The sequence below is a fragment of the Nuphar pumila genome, chromosome 5 (assembly GCF_984573655.1).
Source record: "Nuphar pumila chromosome 5, dmNupPumi1.hap1.1, whole genome shotgun sequence".
NCBI classification, from domain to species: domain Eukaryota; kingdom Viridiplantae; phylum Streptophyta; class Magnoliopsida; order Nymphaeales; family Nymphaeaceae; genus Nuphar; species Nuphar pumila.
The window spans coordinates 26,393,918-26,415,386 of NC_143253.1; the positions used below are offsets into that span (position 1 = coordinate 26,393,918).

The 21,469-nt window shown below is 37.5% G+C and overlaps 2 protein-coding genes across 2 annotated transcripts; one reads left to right on the forward strand and one right to left on the reverse strand.

Annotated features, from left to right (window-relative positions):
* The first annotated feature begins 135 nt into the window (after nt 1-135).
* LOC149837194 (LEC14B protein-like) lies at nt 136-17,027 on the forward strand. The gene is made up of 5 exons (XM_090007990.1): nt 136-243; nt 4,162-4,764; nt 4,864-5,007; nt 5,109-5,192; nt 16,578-17,027. Exons 1-3 carry the CDS (start codon nt 136-138, stop codon nt 5,005-5,007), a joined length of 855 nt encoding a protein of 284 aa, XP_089864116.1. The 3' UTR covers nt 5,109-5,192; nt 16,578-17,027.
* A 1,077-nt stretch (nt 17,028-18,104) lies between these two features.
* Nucleotides 18,105-19,841, reverse strand: LOC149837195 (uncharacterized). Its single transcript, XM_090005879.1, has 2 exons — nt 19,734-19,841; nt 18,105-19,615 (listed from the first exon to the last, which is right to left on the reverse strand). The coding sequence occupies exon 2, from the start codon at nt 19,607-19,609 to the stop codon at nt 18,188-18,190; it is 1,422 nt and encodes a 473-aa protein (XP_089862005.1). The 5' UTR covers nt 19,610-19,615; nt 19,734-19,841; the 3' UTR covers nt 18,105-18,187.
* Nucleotides 19,842-21,469: the final 1,628 nt, after the last annotated feature.

Here is a 21,469-nt window from a genome sequence, read left to right on the forward strand (position 1 = left end):
TTTTGGAGCGTTACAGGTGACTAGTGTGCGATCACCAAGAGGCACAACTGCACAGGTTGTAGTGTGACTGCTAGGAGTCGGAAGGCAACACTGCACATGGGAGGGGATTGAGGAGTTCACCGAGAGATAGAGGCAATGACTTCAAAACTTATAGTGTGTAGACGGATAGTGTGGTTGTGGGTGATGGGCGACAACGTCAAAACTTGGAAGAACGAAGCCAAAGAGGATGTGTCGACCGTCAAGGTGAGGCAAGGGGGAGCCGAGAGCAGGAGGGGAAGAGAACTACCGATTGCGGAAGGGGAGAAAGAGAAACCCTAGTTCAAAATAAAAAGGGTTAAAGCGGGGTGGGACGAGCCCTAAATGCTTTCTTTTAAGAGAGCCAAGCCAAGCCTTATCAAGATCGACATGTCAATCAAGCTCGACTCATTTGCTTGTCTGAGCCTCATACCAAAGTACAAGCTCAAATCATTACAACATGAACGAGCCCGAGCAGGTGCATAACTACTGACAACTATGGAAGCACATATTAATGGTTTAGAAACCAAGTTGGATGATACATCGAGTGAGAGATTTGATCGAGTGTATAACAAGATTTTGCCACAAATAAAAAAATTTGATATGTTGACAAAAGAGATGAGACTACGAAATCAATGTGAAAGACACCTTCGAAAGTTCGTTACCGAACGTAAGATTTGCAAAAACGTGAAGGAAAAGGTGTCAAACTCCCCGAGATGACAATCACTACCATCAGCTGGGGACTGTTCGAGATCAGGAGCGCCTCCACCACCTTTCCCTCTTCGTCCACCCTTTATCAATCAGGTGGTTGCCTACTTCGAGTCTTAAATGGAGCTAACCGGGTCAAATTCAAAACGGGTTGCTCCTATTATGGATCAGCGGGGCCCGGTTCTAACCCACCGGTTAACTCCTTTTTGGGCTGGTTCCAGGGCAGTTCAGATCAGTTTTGACCTGGTACCAAGTGGTCCCAAGCTTCTGCAAACTTGTTCTCATGTTTTAGACCCAGATCCATTTCGAAACCAGTCCCAAAATCTCATTTTGATCCAAAATCCTTCAAGTCCTTACCTCTAATACATATTTCAAACTGGTTCAACCTTGTCGCCAATTTCTAAAGGTATTAACCTTATTTTGGACACATGCCTAATCCAAAATCTTCCTAAACCAGACCATTTAACCCTTAGTACCATTGGACCAATCTATATTCAAGGCTTAGACTATCCATTTTATCCAAGACCCGCTCTAATTTACCTAGGTCTGATTAAGTTTAAATTGAATCCAATCCATTATAATAGGACCCAAGAACATTATGGATTGGATCATATCCTATATGAATATCCATTTGTGTCCCTCTTGCACCAATCACCCGTGGGTCGACCTTGATACTTCTCAAGTTTGAGTTTTTTGTGGGATTATATCATGCAATTATCATATTCTAGTGCACATGTAGTAGTTCCACATATTTTGGAGATTGCACTAGTTGTATAGTTCTCCAAGATCGTGAGAAATTGAAAGAAAACTTGAGGGTAAGTTTTCTCCAACAAGAGAGAATGATGCATGAGCGGGAGTGAGATACCACCAGACCAAAGATGTGTTTGGATCCATTTTGATTATTGGATTTTTATATATTTGTTAGTTTGGATCTATCCTAGATTAGTAATAGGATTAGAGCTTCTCTTGGCTCATTGTAAATACGCATTGCGTAGAGGGAGAGTTGGACTATGGATTGATGATTGATTATTTACCTGCAATTTCATGCTATTTTTCATTAATTTTTTTACTTTCCTAGGCAATTAGTTTTGAGGTAGGGTATTAATTTCTGGAGTTCAGGAGCGATCCTCCTGTTCACTACATCACACTTTCAAATGAAAGTTCTTATATCATCCCTCTATATTTCACAAGCGATACTTTTTAAAAAACTTCACTTAAAGAGATGATAGACATTTTTCATGGTCGTACACTCCGATTATTTTCATATGATATGATTACTCAAAACTTTATGAAATTTGGAAAAATACGCGAAATTCGCGTCTATGAGGAACTATAAAAAAAAATCTCTCTAAAAAAAGAGAGAAACAAACATATTTTCTCCTCATTCAGGATAAGAGGCTTTTTTAATATATTTTTTTGGCTTAAGCCAAGGGCCAAATGAGTGAGATGTTTGGAGTGAATGTAATTAGTTTTGTTGAGTGCAGTTTTGGAGGTTTGTTCTTGGGGTTTTGTTGTATTGCCAGAGGATGTTGTCCATTTGTTCATTCTTTTGCATATTTTATGTAGTGTTTGAATAAAAAGAGAGGGGGCCTTCCCCCAAACTATTTCATCTAAAAAAAAATCATTGTCCACACTGCACATATGACAGGTCTCCTCTTTTCACCAAGAAGTTCACTTAGCTTTGAGCCTTTGACCTTTTCACAAGATATGGGCTTAGAAGGCATTAAACTCTTTACAAATTTCAACTTAAGCCCTGTTTGGAAGCTACTAGCTGGGATGGGAAGTGGCAGCTGCCAAATCCTAGATGTGGTAGCTGTCAATTCCATGCTTTAGTGTAAATACAATGCCACTTTTCCTCTAAAATGCATTAACTCCCATCCCAGCTACCAGTTTCCAAACAGCCACCAGGTGATAGTTTGACCAACTTTTTGCCAAATGCATTAACTCATATCCCAGTTCCTAGACTCCAAAGAGGGCTTTAATGACATTCACAAATCGATCTTACCATAGGAAGTGAGCAAAACAGGCGAGGTATGTGAAAATTGACTAAAGTAGTCTGACATTTGGGCCTAAAATGGATATTTTATTTTTCACATTTTTTTACAGATTTTTTCTCATTTTTGGCCTAAACAATAGAGGTGGCATCCATGGATGCTAAACTCGTCCTCGGCAATTACTCGGGACTTGCCCTCCTCGGCAAATCATGATTAATCGGGAGAAAAATCGGTCTAGCTCAGCATGCAAACTCCTCTCCAAATCGTGATTAATTAATCGACAAATTTGTAAATCGCGATTAATCGGCAACATTGAGAACATCACATTACAAGTCACAAATAGCTACATTTAAAATATGAACAAGAAAAATTTACCTAATGACACTCTTAAAATCGGTGGCATGTTGATATTTTAATTACATTATATTATGTCAAAAGTATACTACTTTTAAATATATGACAACTGAAAACAAAAACTCAATATGTATAATCTATGATGGCAAAATGTTGAACCTGATTAAATTAAAAGCAATCATATAACGTACTTAATTCTAAAAGTTACTTTTAAATTTATTGTTAAACCTATTATTAGATCTAATATTTTTAATGTACATAAATACTATTCATTTTAAATTTATATTTATTAAACTTATTAGATTAATATTTTAAACATACATAAAATACTACTAATTTTATATTTATATTTATTTTTAGTTTTCACATTTATCGCTACATTATCTTTTTCAAAATTTTATCTTGTGATTATATAATAAAATAATAACTTTTTTATATTGTACCTAAAACTATAATCTCTCTGTCTAGTCAATAATGCTCACCTCTTCCCCTCACCATAGTGACAAAAGTTCGTTTTTCAAAAACTTGCAAGAATTTGAAAAAATTTCATAAATCTTGTCTTTTCTTGGCAAAATCTTGACAAAAAAAAACAAATTCAAAAATATAAAAAATATTTTTATAAGAAAATATTAATAAAAATTATTTAAAAATAAAAACACACGGTTTTTTCATGATAAATAACCATTTAAAAACGTATCGTGTTTAAATTGTGGTATTTGTGTTTTTTCATAAATCTCATGATATTTTGAAAATCTTGCAAGAAATTGCCGTTTTAAACTTTCAAGCAATTTCTCACGATATTATAGCGAGAAATTGCCTCAAACCATCCTCCCAACAGAACAGCGATTCATCGCTAATTGTGACCGATATTTATCCGCGTATTTACAGTTTACCGGTGTCATTTGAAAATTAGTGCGGTTAGCAAAATATTTAATGAGAATTTATTCACTTGAAAATAATGTTATTCAACGCATATTAAACAAGTTTTTGTCGAAAATATTTGCAAGTTTTTAAATTTTAAAACCGTAAGCTAATATATCGCATTCTTTTCACGATATTTTTAAAATATCGCCCATATTTGTCGCAATAGGGGTCCACCCCACCCTCCCCTCCTTCTTGCCTTCGTCGAAACAGACTCGTGCAGAGGCTACCACTCCTCACAGCAACAACTCCAAGAGCTGTGGAGGGCCTCGGCCTCCGCGACGATGCAATTGGAAGTGAAAGAAGCGCCGCCGGCTGCTGCATATCGATCGGCCATTGCAACGACCTGCGCATGGACTTGAGCAGCGTCTCCGAAGCTTACCTCGACATGGGCTACGGCGTGAGCCGCCTGGGCGTTCCAGAGGAAGCCCAGGCGTTCAGCGATGCCGATGTGCCGGATTCCGCACAACCTCCTTCCCTCGTGGATCAAGAGATTTCGCAACTCACCAAGCTCCGGTCGGCTCCGACCGAGATGTACCAGCGCCTCTGCCCGCCGCCCGCCAGGCAGGGCATGTACGTTTCCACCGCGAAAATGCTCGCCGGAAGGGAGGCGAACTTCTGTGGAAGAGGACGCTTCTCCTTGGCGGATTGCTCTCACGTTCTCAGCAGGTACCTGCCCACCAAGGCCCCCTGGTTCGTCGATAAGATGAACAGCAAGGCTTACGTCTCCCAGTTCTCCGCCGACGGCAACCACTTCATTGCAGGCTGCCAGGTAGCTTCTCCCTTTCCCCCTTCCCGCCTTAACTTCCATCTCTTCGTGTCCAGACACATAATTCACAGTGGATCTTATTGGTTTCTCACATTCTGGTAGGTGTGCTTGTATTCTCGACAGGATCGACATATCAGGATATACAATGTTGAGAACGGATGGAGGGTTCAGAAGGATATTCTCGTTAAGAACTTGAGATGGACCTTACCGATACCTCTCTCTCCCCTGACCAACGATTCCTCATGAGTCTGCTTCTTTTCCCTTCCCGATTGCTTCACCAATCGTTTGTAATTGGTGATGCTTGTTGCAGTAGTTCCATGATGTTGTGGCTTCTTCTTCGGTTGCAGGTGTATTCAACTATGGCGCCTGTTGTTCATATTGTTAATGCAGGAAGTGGAACCGCTAGGGAACAATCGGTTGCTAACGTCACTGTATGTAATTCATGGGAACTTCAATTCAAACTTCTCTTTCTGTTGAGATATTGGGGTTTTGGAATTTTGTTTTGCCATGTTGCATGTTAGCCATATTTTCCCACTTGGTGTACCTTTGTTCAAATAGATGGCAGCTTATGAAAAAAGAAGCATGTACGCGTAGAGTTTTCAGTTACTAGAAGAAGACATAAAAATCTTTCGAGCAATCCCATTCATATTCATTTTCGCAAGTTGATTTCGCCGATCAATTTCCATTTGACTTGCCTTTTGCATTCCTAGGCGAAAATAGGGGACAAGTATACTTGACACTTACTTCTTAAAGCTGCACTCATTCTCATTATCCTGATTAACCGATTGTTTCCTTTATAAACTTGATTCTTCCTAGAGGAGGAGGATTTCTGACAATAAGCAGATTGTTTTAGAGCATTATCTTCTCTTCAAAGCTTTAATCTTGAGAACAGTGAAATAGTGAAAACAATTTCTTCTTCACCAAAGTTCTCGAATGGCAAGCTATACCAGAAAGACACAGTTTTGCGCATATCTTTCAGGGTGTCATGGCATCATGCTTGCCGCACCATCATGCATGTGGGAAAATGGCCAAGGAGGTTCATTACAAATTTTCTATAGATTTGACAATGTTTGATCTCTCTCTCTCTCTCTCTCTATATATATATATATATGTGTGTGTGTGTGTGTGTGTGTGTGTGTGTGTGTGTGTGTGTGTGTGTGTGTGTGTGTGTGCTAATATAACACTGACTTCATTATTCCTTGATGCAACACTGTTAAGAGGTTTCTAACTAATTCACAAGGCTTCTGCTGTAACAGCTACCATGACTATATTTTGCTTTTGTACTAGATCTAGCCACAGTTCTTTGCCTTTTACTGGACTAAGATACAAGATGCGTCTCGAGGTATACCTTGTAATCAGTTATCGACCATCTGGTGGTTAGGTCCCTGCCCAATCAACATATGAATATGCTATAATAGTGACCTGTGAATGGATAGTAGTTCCAATTCCTCTATTGTAAACCAGGCTGTCAGACAAAGTATCTTTAATATATCACAAAATTTCCTTGACAACTTTCATGTGGCTTTACCTAGGCGTATGCATGTATTAAGAAACTTGGTTGACAACATAAAAAAGATCAGGTCTAGTGAAAGTCATGTATTGTAGGGCTCCCACTATGCTTCTGAATTTTTCTGGCTGCTCAAGTAACAAATCATCATCTTGAGTGTCCTGCAATTTCACACTTTGAGCCATGGGAGTTTTGGTTGGTTTGCATTGCAACATCCCACTTCACTAAAGAAGATCACAAGCATATTGACATTGAGTAAGAACGAGAGTATCAATCATGTAGCACTCTTTTCAACTTTTTAATTCTAGAAATGTTACTCCCTGTTATGACTATATCATCCACATAAACTAGCAAAATAGTCATACCTTTGTTGTCATGATGAACAAATAGCGAATAATCACGACGACTTCTTGTGAACCCAAGATGCTTGATCACATCACTAAAGGTCTCAAACCAGGCTCTAGATTCTTGCTTCAGCCTATAGATAGCCTTATTCAATTTGAAAACCGTGCCTTTGATATCACTTTTTGGGTACCCGGGAGGGTGCTCCATGTAAACTTTCTCATGTAAATTCCCATGAAGAAAGACGTTCTTCACATCTAGCTGAATTAGGGGCCATTTGTGAGCAGCTGCAATAGATATGACCACCCTTATCATACCCATTCAAATGACATGGCTGAAAGTTTCATCTAAATCCAGTCAGTGTTCTTGGGTATATCTTTTGGCAACAAGACGTGCTTTGAATCTTTTTGTGCTTCCATCAGACTTATATTTACCTTTGTATACCCATCCACAACCTACAATGTTCTTTCCTGCAACTACTGTCCATGTATTGCATTCATGAATTGACTTGATTTTTTCATTCATGGCTTTTACCCACCGAGGATTTTGGCTAGCTGCTCCATATGAGGTAGGTTCTTTTTCATTCTCATGGTCTGCAGCAAACACAATAAAGCCTAAAAAGGAAGATTCATTTGTGAAAACGATCTAGAAAATGCCTCACCCTCGAATATCTTCTCACTTGTGTGGGAAAATCAGCATTAATGCTGATTTGAGCCACGAGTTTATGCTGAATCTGATCAGAATGATGTGCTGGACTGCTGTTTCCACTGACATATGAACATTGTGGAATGAAGGCCAAAAGGTAGACAATCGATGTGACTGTGTAAAATTAGAGTCGCTGCTAAATTTCCCATCATGTTCTCATAAAAAACATCTCATGATATGATAAGTTTACGAGAAGCATGGTTAAAACGTTTATAGCCTTTATACTCATCATCATAACCAATGAACTGACAAGGCCTGGCTCTTGGAACCTCTAAGAGTCCTATGGATGTGGACAGCATCAGCCAAAAACCTTAATGTGCATATAATCTGGCTCTTTTTCAAACATCAAGAAATACAGTGTATGACGATTCAGGTTCGTCAAAGGCATTCGATTAAAAAGAAAAGGTGCAGTATGGAATGCCCTTGTCTATAAATTAGTTCTAAGGTTGGACACAACCATCATAGTAAGGACAATTTCAACTATATGTTGGTGTTTACACTCAGCAACACCATTTTGTTATGGTGTTCAAGGATATCACATCTCATGCAAGATGCCATTATCCTTTAGGAATTGTGTGAATGCACTAGATGTGTACTCCCCACCACCATCACTCCTGAGGGTAAGAATTTTACGAGAAAAATGATTTTCAACATAATTCTTAAAATTCTTGAAGATAGAAAGTACTTGATCTTTAGATTTAAGTAAAAAGATCTAAGTATATCTTCTGAAATCATCTACAAATGTAACATAATATCGAGATTTAGAAAAGGAAAGAACAAGGGAAGGATGAACCAATTCAAAAGGAAAAGAAGGCTTTTTATTAGATATTCCAAAGGAAAGCTCATGGCTCTTACAAATTAAACTGAAAGGACAAATGGATGAAACTTTGGGAATCTTGTTTTTTAAAGGAACAAGATTCTTATTAAATAAGACATTGTGAAAATTGAAATTGCAATGACTGAGCTTTTGATACCACAACTTAGTTTTTTTATTTTGACTCTCAATAGTAGACATTAAAACTGGACTAAAAGACAATGATGACAGAAGCTTAGATCCATTGATGACATGGAGATTTCCATATTTCCTTCCCTCAATGAACATCCAATTCATGTGAAGATCCTTCACAGACACATAAGACAGGGTAAAGAAAATGTAAGACTTAGATTGATCACAAAGTTGAGCAACAAAAATGAGATTACGGCGAATGTCAAGAAAAAAAAAGGTGTTAGGAAGATACATAATGTCAGAACTTCTAGGAACAAGTGTCCCTTCATGAGTGATGTAATGATGCAGCATAAAAAATATCTCTTATTGATAAGAATGCTTAGAGAAACGCATAAAACAAATGGGGACCAAATGTCCCTATTTATAGATTGCAAATGAGAGGAGGGGCTCCCAATAGAGTCGTTGGGAGCCCTCCAACGGTCATATTTATGACTGTTGGAGCCCTAATGACTCTATGGTAATTTTGACTATATAGCCCCTACTCTAAATGGGAAAATACAAAAAATAAAGTGCAAAAAACTGTCCCTAGAGGGCAACACCTATTACAAAAGAAAAAGACAAAAATGCTCCTAAGCATGACCTATTATAAAAAGGTATACATGTAAAAAAATATATATGTTAATAATATATATATATATACATACATGAATATAGAGTGAGTGGTAACTGCGCAACCCTTAGGTGTGTAACTACCAGCTCAACTTTGCTAGCTGTCAATCGCAGGCTTGATGGACAACCATCGAAAAAGTGCAGAAAAACATGTTTTTTTCTCATTTTGACGATTTAGCAGCGGTCAAAACTGCCTCTAAACAAAAAATAAAAGATGATTGTGTCCTTTCACGGGTGTTTAGCGACAATATAAAGCATTGCTAAAGGATGAGCAAAAAAGGTGTTAGGAAGATACATAATGTCAGAACTTCTAGGAACAAGTGTCCCTTCATGAGTGATGTAATGATGCAGCATAAAAAATATCTCTTATTGATAAGAATGCTTAGAGAAATGCATAAAACAAATGGGGACCAAATGTCCCTATTTATAGATTGCAAATGAGAGGAAGGGCTCCCAATAGAGTCGTTGGGAGCCCTCCAACGGTCATATTTATGACCGTTGGAGCCCTAATGACTCTATGGTAATTTTGACTATATAGCCCCTACTCTAAATGGGGAAATACAAAAAATAAAGTGCAAAAAACTGTCCCTAGAGGACAACACCTATTACAAAAGAAAACGACAAAAATGCTCCTAAGCATGACCTATTATAAAAAGGTATACATGTAAAAAAATATATATGTTAATAATATATATATACATACATGAATATAGAGTGAGAGGTAACTGCACAACCCTTAGGTGCGTAACTACCAGCTCAACTTTGCTAACTGTCAATCGCAGGCTTGATGGACAACCATCGAAAAAGTGTGGAAAAACATGCTGAAAAGCGTGTTTTTTTCTCATTTTGACGATTTAGCAGTGGTCGAAACTGCCGCTAAACAAAAAATAAAAGATGCTTGTGTCCTTTCACGGGTGTTTAGCGACAATATAAAGCATTGCTAAAGGATGAGCAAAAAAGGTGTTAGGAAGATACATAATGTCAGAACTTCTAGGAACAAGTGTCCCTTCATGAGTGATGTAATGATGCAGCATAAAAAATATCTCTTATTGATAAGAATGCTTAGAGAAACGCATAAAACAAATGGGGACCAAATGTCCCTATTTATAGATTGCAAATGAGAGGAAGGGCTCCCAATAGAGTCGTTGGGAGCCCTCCAACGGTCATATTTATGACCGTTGGAGCCCTAATGACTATGGTAATTTTGACTATATAGCCCCTACTCTAAATGGGGAAATACAAAAAATAAAGTGCAAAAAACTGTCCCTAGAGGACAACACCTATTACAAAAGAAAACGACAAAAATGCTCCTAAGCATGACCTATTATAAAAAGGTATACATGTAAAAAAATATATATGTTAATAATATATATATATATATATATATATATATATATATATATATATATATATATATATATATATATATATACATACATACATGAATATAGAGTGAGTGGTAACTGCGCAACCCTTAGGTGCGTAACTACCAGCTCAACTTTGCTAGCTGTCAATCGCAGGCTTGATGAACAACCATCGAAAAAGTGCGGAAAAACATGCTGAAAAGCGTGTTTTTTTCTCATTTTGACGATTTAGCAGTGGTCGAAACTGCCGCTAAACAAAAAATAAAAGATGCTTGTGTCCTTTCACGGGTGTTTAGCGACAATATAAAGCATTGCTAAAGGATGAGCAAAAAAGGTGTTAGGAAGATACATAATGTCAGAACTTCTAGGAACAAGTGTCCCTTCATGAGTGATGTAATGATGCAGCATAAAAAATATCTCTTATTGATAAGAATGCTTAGAGAAACGCATAAAACAAATGGGGACCAAATGTCCCTATTTATAGATTGCAAATGAGAGGAAGGGCTCCCAATAGAGTCGTTGGGAGCCCTCCAACGGTCATATTTATGACTGTTGGAGCCCTAATGACTCTATGGTAATTTTGACTATATAGCCCCTACTCTAAATGGGGAAATACAAAAAATAAAGTGCAAAAAACTGGCCCTAGAGGACAACACCTATTACAAAAGAAAACGACAAAAATGCTCCTAAGCATGACCTATTATAAAAAGGTATACATGTAAAAAAATATATATGTTAATAATATATATATATACATACATGAATATAGGGTGAGTGATATCTGCGCAACCCTTAGGTGCGCAACTACCAGTGCAACTTTGCTAGCTGTCAATCGCAGGCTTGATGGACAACCATCGAAAAGTGCGGAAAAACATGCTGAAAAGCATGTTTTTTTCTCATTTTGACGATTTAGCAGTGGTCGAAACTGCCGCTAAACAAAAAATAAAAGATGCTTGTGTCCTTTCACGGGTGTTTAGCGACAATATAAAGCATTGCTAAAGGATGAGCAACAAGTGTCGCTAAAATGCGTAAATAGAGCATTTTAGCATTTTTTTTTGTGTTTTTTGTGCTGGCCTTCCATCAAAGCCACGATGGACGGCCAATAGAGTTGCGCACCTAAGGGTTGCGCGCGCAACTACAACTTTTTCCATGAATGTGTATATATATATATATATATATTAACACCCCCCTCAAACTTATAGTGAGGTTACTGAAAGTTTGTTGAGGAGAAAAATAAACCGAGGTGTATGAAGCATTTTAGTGAAAAAATCTGTAAAAATAATACTCCGATGTGACATACAACAACTCAATAGTTTCTCTTAAATACTCATCACGTACATAATGGCAATCCATCTCAATGTGCTTTGTTCGCTCATGGAAGGTATGGTTGCTTGCAATGTAGATTATACTCTTATTATCGCAACACATCTTCGAAGGCTCTGAGATGACAACTCCCATGTCTCTTAGAAGGTTGCTAGCCATGCAAGCTCCATTGTTATCATAGCCATAACACGATACTCGGCTTTAGTTGAGGATAATGATACATTTTGTTGCTTCTTGCATCTTTAAGAAATTAGTCTTTTAAAAAAATACAAAAAACAGTGGTTGAGACTTTATCATTAGGATTTTCTCCCCAATCTGCATCAGTATAAGAAAGTACATTCAAGGATGAAGAAGAGGATAAGAAAAACCCTTTAGTAATAGTATTCTTTATGTATCTGACAATCTGTAAAACAATACTTGTGCACTGTGGTAGGAGCATGCTGAAACTAGCTAGCTGAGTAAACATGGGCAATGTCTAGTCAGGTGATAAACAAGTGAGAGACCCAATTAATTGTCTTTAAGATGTAGTATCTTCAAGAAGAGTCCCATCTTCAAGCCTTAATTTTGCATTGATCACTTCAGGGGTCTCTACTTTCTTATCATAAATTTTTTTAGATTTAGCACAAATGTCTGCAACAAGCTTCATCTGGGAAAGAATATACCCTTGAGGAGAGTAAGCAACTTCGTTATCTAAAAACTATATGAAAAAAGCTCAAATCAGATATATCAAAATTTCTTTTAAAACATTTTTAATATCATTAACTCCCTGTTTATCATTTTCAGTTATTATCATGTCATTTACATACAATAGAAAAATAACATTAGAACCTGCACTCTTAACAAAAAGAACAATGTCAATATAGCAAAAATGAAAACCCAAATGAGTCATGACATCGCTAAATCTATCATATCAAGCCTTAGGAGTCTGTTTAAGACCATATAAAGCTTTTTTAAGTTTAAGAGATTTACCTTTTTCAATATCAAATCTCGACAGAGGATCCATATAAACTTAATCATTTAATTCTCTATTAAAAAACACATTCTTTACGTCTAATTGATATATTGGTAATTTTTGAATTGAGACAACAAATATAAGAGTCCTAACACTAGTCATCCTAGCTACAGGCGCAAAGGCTTCCTCATAGTAGATTCCATACTCTTGAGAATATCTTTTTGCTACTAACCTCACTTTATATATTCTAAGAATTCCATCACTTTTGGTTTTGACCTTAAAAACCCATTTACAATCTATGGCTTTCTTTCTCAAAGGTAGTGTAACTATTTCTTAGGTTTTGACTTTTTTAAGGGCATTTAACTCTATATTCATAGCTTCTACCCAATGAAAAATATTTTTGGCTTCATTATAATGTGATGACTCATAATAGGACTGCAATGCTATCAAACATGCTCTATAGTTATGATACAATGAAACATATGACACAAACCTACTTGGTGGAATAGGTATACGAGTGGATCTTCTAAAAGGAATTTCTTCTATAGAAGGGTTATGTGAGTATTTTTCTAACGCACTTGGAGGATTTGGTTGTTCACGCTGGGAATGCACTTGTATGGGTTTATCAATTATTATCATTAGTATTTAATGAAGATCTATCATTCTCATAATTAGAATGCTCATGATCATCAACAACGAACTCTTTAGCATTATCATTCAAAGGGTTATCATTATTAGAATTAACTTCTCTTAGTAAGAGATCAAACAAAAAGTATAATCTATTTCCTCTTTTCTATCATCCTTATCAAAACCATTTTCATTTTCAAGAAAGGTCACATCCTTAAGACATAACAATTATTAGATTCACTCCATAACCAATAAAAGCACCCTCAATGGCTTTTGGAGATAGCTTATCTTTTTTGTGCAAGAGAACATAACATTTACAACAAAAAATAGGCAAACGCTTAAAATTGGGTGTTCTTTGAAATAGTTTTTCATATAGAGAAGCATTTTGCAATGATGATGAGAACATTCTATTTAACAAATAAATTGATGTTAGAATGACCTCGACCCATAAATTTTTCAGAATATCTTTAGATATAAGAAGAGTCCTTGCAGTTTTCATAATATGCCTATGTTTTCTTTCTGCTAAACCATTTTGTTGAGGAGTTATAGGATAAGACTTTAGGTGACAAATACCATTTTGTTTTAAATAATTGTGAAATTCATTAGATAAGTACTAACCACCGAGTCAGATCTAAGGATGAAAATATTGATTTGAAATTAATTTTTGACAATCATATGAAATTCTTTAAAGAAAGAAAAAACATCGTATTTAAACTTGAGAAAATAGATCCATACATATCCTATTAAAGTCAGAAGGTCCCCAAACATCCGAGTGCACTAATTCAAAAGGTATTTTGGACACAAAGGTTATATTTGGAAATGAAATATATTTCATCTTGCTAAGAATACAATCTTTGCAACTATCTTCTTCATTACAAATTTTTTCCACAAAAGGAAAGAGGCATTTTTATATAGCTTTGGATGTCCAAGTCTTTTGTGCCAAGTTTCAATATCTGTATATTGGACATAATATTATTGATTTTGCACATTGACATGATAAGTTAGAACAACTCATGCATATGAATATTAGAGAACATGCAAGGCGGAAGTCTATGTGCATGCTGGGTTGCATTCTTGGCAGAAGTATCCAGAGAAAATGTGGTATCCTTGAAAAAAAAACTAGATAGTTTACCAAACTCTGTTTGTTAAATGCGGGTGTAGTTCGCAGGATATTTTGGTTGATTTGTTTTGCATATGCAGTGCATTTCCCAGGAGGATGTGCTACACTGAGTGGGACTATCGATGGGTGGATTACCCAGCCTACTGCAGAAATTTAAAGCATCCAGATGATCAATCATTGGCTACATACAAAGGGCACAAAGTGTTGTGTACACTCATACATTGTTACTTCTCTCATATGTCTAGGTACCCTTTCATTCTCTTCTCTTCAGAAGACCCTAGACAGCTTTCACCTAAACCATCCTAAATAGCTTAAAAAGGTATCTGCGTTGCTAACATTAACTTGAAGACATATTCTATATAGTTTCCATAGAAGAAAACAAACTTTAGATGATTTACTTTTCATGTTTAGAAGTGTTTTTTTAAAGCGACAAAAAAACCATAGTTTATATCACATAAAACTTGATGATGAAAAAATAAAACTTTTTGGTTAGATTGCTTTGATCTAAAACACAATTTTTAGTAAATAGACAATGATAAATACATGTACAGGTTTAGATCAAGCAAAAAATACCTGTAACTATGATTTTTTGAAGTGTTTAGGACTTTTAAGAGATTAAACTGTTTAGGAGCTAACATATTGTTCTTTCTTTCTTTCTTTCTCTCTCTCTCTCATATATATATATATATATATATAGGAAAGTGGTAGCTGCTTACAACCAGTAAATAAGTGTTTCCGGGTTGTTTTTCGCAAATCTGACCCTGCCGATGTGTTCGGCATGGTTGATTTGCTAAGAAATGACACTTGGATCATGTTTTGTCGATAAAAAACCTGACTTTTTAAGCATTGAATATTTTTGAAATTTGTAGACTATCGATGTTTAAATCTTATAAAAACCTACATGTGTGTCGGAATCGGATGATCCAAAAGTCGATTCCTATAAAATCAAGCATGCAGATCACATCTGTATGGTCAGGTTTTAGAAAAAATCCTTTCAAAGCCTGGTAGGTTGGTGGTAGGCAGCTACCACCTACTCTCTCTCTCTCTCTCTCTATATATATATATATATATAGGTTAATATTTGGTGTTATTGAAGGAACCAAATTATATAGGAACTATTGAGTTGAAAATCATAGGTTCAAGTTTTATCAACTCAATCTGACCACATAGATGGGTTCAGGAAGGTTTGTTTGCTAAGGATCAACTTGAATGGTGTTATTTCGATTCAAAAATATGATTTTTTGATTCATGAAATTTTAGTGCATTATGGACCGTTAATTTTTGAAGCCCTTGAAAAACCTGCTTATGTGTCACAATCATGATTGAAAACTCATTTCCCACTAAACAAACATTGTAGATCACATCCATAGTATTTAATTTACATTTTTTTTAAACCTATGATTTTCAGCTCAATAGTTTCATATAATTTGGTGCCTTCAATAGCACCAAATATATATATATATATATATATATATATATATATATATATATATTGATAGAGAGAGAGAGAGAGGAAAAGCCGTAAGAGTGGACGGCCTTAACACTAGATGTGCATTGAACAATGCACATCCAGCGTTGGATTAGGATCATTAGCAGCGGTCGTGACTGCCACCAAATTTGCTGGTCGGAAAAATGGTAATTAGTGGTGGTTGCTACCGCCGGTAATTCCTGTTTTAACTTTAACAAAAATTTATGCCGCTGATCCGTGTGCAATCAGCAGTAGATGTGTCTGATAACAGTGGACGATTTGCTTGTCCACTGTTATGGGCTTCTCTCTCTCTCTCTCTCTCTCTCTCTCTCTATATATATATATATATATATATATATATATATATATATATATATATATATATATATATATATATATATATCGTGTTCCTATTTTCTTCCCCAACTGTAATGTTCATTGGATGCAATCAGCTTGTCAAGAAACAAGCATGCAACTTAATTGCCATTAACTAATTTCTTTTTTTTTTAAATCATTTTCTTTACTGTTGCAGCACTGGCCAGAAGTATATATATACCGGCTCCCATGATGGGTGCATTTATGTTTATGATGTGGTATGAGTTTTGCTGGCTTTTCTTGCTTAGATTTGGGATTTCTTTGGATGTTCTAACGAACTTTTTGCTTCTGATTGTATAGTCAATAGTTGCATGACTGCTGACTGCTTTCCATTATATTTCGAGCATGAGATTAACACTGGTTGTAGAGCGTGTGTGCTATTGTATGTCATTTGATGGAACCAGTTTTGCTTTTTCAGATTACGGGGGCTACTGTCAGTAAACTAGTGTATCATTCATCAACTGTGAGGGACTGCAGTTGACAGTTGGCATCCTTTCAATCCTACACTGGTGAGCTCTTCCTGGGACCGTGTAATTGCTAGTTGGGAAGTTTCAGCTTGAACTGAAGGAAAAAACTCTCATTTGATGTATATAGTGTTTACTGGAAAGCTAATTACTTCATGTGATGTATATAGTGTTTACTAGTGTATCCTTGTATCACTTGTGAAAACTCATTTGGAGAAGACGTGCCTGTAGAAACGTAGGTAGAAGTCTTGGAACCCTAGTTACTTCATCATATGATGCACACATAGTATTTATCCTTGCAATCCCCCTCCACATTATTATTTGTAATTGTTTATTATCTTCTATCATGTAAAAGAGGATTATCTTACATAAATGCTGTTGCAAACGATTGTCTCATACATAAATAAAGAAGTTTGTTATCTGAATAATCTGTGGATGGACACTTAAGAGATTGAACAGTTCAATGGCTCATGGGAAAAGGACTATGGCTGCGCAGTTTACGTGCTCCACACCTTCGAAGCCATCATCCCAAATGTTTGGTTTAAGACTAGAATTGAAAAACCCTTTTGCCACACTTTATGCTGGAATCTTGCTTCAATTTCTCTAAGAATTCCAGCCATTCTACTACTGTTGTCACTCCAACACTGACATCTCAGTTTCAGTTTGTTAACCGACCCACAGAGATCATAGTTAACAGGAAATAAAATGGATACAAGAAGCGAAAGTACATGAAAAAAAAAACGCATAAAAATTATGAAGTGACCCGAAGTGAAGAAGAAACAGCATAAAAATGAGTAGGAAATGATACGGCAACATAGAAAATAATATTACCTTTTAATATGAAAGTGAGGGGCAGTGACAAGAAGCCAGTGGAAGAAGCTAAGGGTTATGCTAGCGATCTTTCCATTAAAAGGAAGCAGATTTCCTATAGGTTCTCTTTTTTTTTGGGGGGATACGGCCAATTTTCTGTTTTTGAAGTGCACTTCCAGGGCACATTTTGGAAGCAAGAAAAACTCTGATAAGAAAAAAAAAGTTTTGTTTATGAGAAGTTTTGATATGGTAACTTTTCTAAATGAAAAGTTTTCTTTTGTTTGTGTAGCATGAGAAAATTTTTCCCTGATGGTCGATAGGTGGTGGTGAGATGCGGTGAGAAATGTGGTGGGGAGTGTAAATCACTATTTCCTTTTTGTAGAAAACATTTCTTCCACCCCCCTTTAAAGGAATATTTTCTATCAAAAAATGTACTTAGAAAAACTATTTCAGCAAAAAGTCTCTTGTTTGGAAGGGTTAGAAAATCAGTATGAATTTTCCATTTTGCATCGTTTTTTTACATCTTTCTCTCTTCCAAAAGTGCTCCTGAAAAAGTGCGTTTCTCTGTGTAACAAGAAGCTTTCAATAACTATGGCACAGACACAATTTAACAGTGGAAAATCAGAAAGAAAAACACCAACCCATTACTGAGGAACTAACAGTATATGAAATTGACAAAAAAGGCGTAGACCTTGGCTTGCATTCATATAGTTTAACGGCTGATACATCTTAAAAAGCAGAGAGAGAGTTGCAGTCACCAACGCAATTTGGCAATGAAAGCAAGGGTAATGACCACACCAGCACCCGTGAGTGACGAGAATATGGTATACCATACGTTCATACGTCTCTTGTTTTCGGACTCCACCAACTCAGCCATCAGGTTGTCGATTCTCATCGCCACCTCCTGCACCTTCTCTGCTTTCTTCTTGAAAGCCTCACAGATAACCTCAAGTTCCACTTCATACCTCTTCTCACTTTCTTCATCACCACCTTCTCTGCTCCCTTTAGCTACCATCATTTCCCCGCTCTCGAAAGTACTCAACATCTCTGCCGTTCTCTTCAACATGCAGAACAGTTTCTCTCCCAACGAGCTTGCACCTTCAAATCTCTTCATCCACTCTGCTCCCTTCCTCTCAAGTGCATCCACTTCTTCTTTCAACGACTTGAGCAGAACATCCTTCTCTTCCGTCTCCAACTTGAGCTTTGAAGCCATTCTGTTCAGTTCCTCGTTCTCGCTCGAGACTCTCAGGAAGTCATCCTTGGATTGCTGCAGTTCTTCGCGAATCCGATCGTTGGTACTCAACAAATCTCTGCGAGACTCATCCAAATCCGTGATTCTCGCATTCAATCTTCCTACATCACCCTGTAGCTCGGCTATCTGAAGATTTCGTTCGCGAATCCTTTTTTCGCTTTCCTCATTCAGTCCTGTCATCCTGCAGGTTTCAGACTCGAGGGTGGATATGGTCCTCTGCAACTCCTCTTTCTCAGTCTTCCATGATTCTTCCATGGCTTCTTTCGCCTCGACCATCTCGGAAATCTTGGTTCCTTGGGAAGAGATTGTATCCTCCAGTCCCGCCTTCTCCGTCTTCCACGACTTCTCGATTTCTTGCCTCAGTTCAACCATCTCGGAAATCTTGGCTTCTCGGTGGGAGATGGCGTTCTCCAGTCCTTCCTTCTCAACCCTCCACGCCTCTTGAACAGCTTCCTGGTTCTCCTGCGCTTCTTGCAGACAAGACTTCATCGCTCTCTCCCATTTCTCAGCCTCTTCGTTGTGCTGGGATATATGCGAAGCGATGACGGTGGCGTTCAGCATCCGCTCGATGTCGAAGATGGCAGAACAGGCATGGCGCTCCTCTTCGGAGTCCCTCTGCTTCTGAATGCACAAGTTTCTCTCCGCCACCAACGCTTGAGCTCTCTCCTCCGCCTGCGAGACATCGTGCTCGAGCTTCTCCTTCAGCGTCTGCAGAGCGGCTACCTGTTGCCTGAGCTCCATCGTCTGCTTCACGAGGAGATCGTTTAGGGACTTGAGGTTGGTTGCAATCTGGTGGTCTTCATTGATGGCGGGTATCTTGGCCTTCAGCTCCTCTCCTCCCTCCTTGTTGCTCGCAGCCTTGGCGACCTTCTTCTCCTCTGCTCCCTCGTTGCTCGCTACCTTTGCGACCTTCTTCTTGGCCATCTTTCTCTGAACAAAACACAACACAGAATCACCAAACTTAGCAACCTACCATACCATCCCCAATAGGAGGAAAAACAAACAAGAGAAAATAGAACTTTCATAAGGGAAGGTTTTACGTGTTCACCTTTGGTGCAAAGGGATGTCCTCGGGTTGTTTGTAGAAGAAGAAGAGGAGCCCTACAAGGAGATGCAGTAGAGATAAGGCTGAAGACGGCTAGTGTGAAGTGCCAGAGATTGTTGAGAGCCGAAGTGGGGGAAATCAAATGGTTTTTATAGGTACTCGGGGAACGTACTTCAACGGCTACATTTACTAAACCCTAATCCTTTGAGAAAATGGCATTTCAGAATAGCCCTACATTTATGGAACCCTTTGCCCAAAAGTAACTGAGGGTGCATGTCATAAACAAAAATGTGGGAGGGCAATGTTGTTATGCTATTTCAAAATGGGTTTACCCGTGCAGTAAAAAGATTAGGAAGCGCTGTGAAGATTTACAAGATACAAATAAGTAATAGTTGGGAATCTTAGTCATCATGTTACAGGATAGAGAGTAGGGGCTTTCGAAGTTTTTTTTTTTTTTTTCACATGTTTTTCTTAAATTTCACCAGACATGTGTTGTAAATGCTTGATTTCATAGGAACGGGGCTTTTGGATCATCTGATTCTGACACGTGGTTAGATTTTTATAAGATTTGAAAATGAACAGTCTAAAATTTTCATGAATATTCAAGCTCAAAATTTCATGTTTTTCAAAGAAAAAACATGACCTACATATCTTTTTCTACATCTGCAAGGTCAGATTTGCAAAAAACACCCCCAAAATGCCCATTCACCCTCGTTAGGCACCTATTCTCCACTCAAAGGTTGATCTGATTTATGGGTCATCATATGAGTGGCTTTAAAAAGTCGTACAATTGCTAAAAATTTCAGGGGTACATAGTTAATTGGAAATTTCAAATCCTCTCAAGTTTTAAACAAAAAGAGGTCAACGAAAAAACAATGTGAATAGAGAACCTAGCTAACCCACGTTAGTAAACAGTAAGCAAGCAGGCATCTCATAGTCAATTTTTTTGATAGGCAAGCTGGGGTTAGGCAGACCCCCACCGGTTATACAAGGTGCCGTTGGGTTTTGAACTTGCAACACTCCAATACAAGGTGACGTGCACTAACAGCTCCTACCAAACAATAAGAGCCCCCCGTTGGTATCTCATAGTCAAAATTGCCACCATGGTGTGCCCTCTAAATCTCTAATCAACATATATATACACATCATTTTGTTAGTAGTGGCCCTTTTGGTTATGCAAAGGAACCTCTTTACAAGTGAAGTCGTTGTAACTTCCAAACCCAATAGTGAGAGACTTGTGTGCCACCAAAACACTAAAAATGGAAAAAAACTCTTCAGTGAAGAAACTAGCAGGCCGAATAATCCGATGAAGGTCTCGATTTGGAGTAGACCAGCCACTCTACTCTAATACCCTGAACGCAAAATCAGCATAAGGATCCCAGTGTCAAATGGCCACCTTCAGATTCTAATTCAAGATCCACTGGGAATAGTGGACCTGAAAATTTGTGGAATTGCACTTGCATTAGAGTTTTTTTTTTTTAACAAAGCTATTTGCTACAAAACCAATCGGGGCTCCGCTTGCCTGGCAGGAGCAGTTAGTGAACGTCACCTTATGTTGGGATGTTGCAAGTTCGAACCCCAAATGGTATGGTTGTGTAACTGGTAGGGGTCTACCTAACCCTACCTTTCTCTGTCAAAACAAAAAAAAAGCTATTTGCTACAAAATAATTTAGTGTTTCAAAATATAGTCACAAATATCGGCAATATTTTTTTGTGATTTTGCATGGTATTTTCAAATAA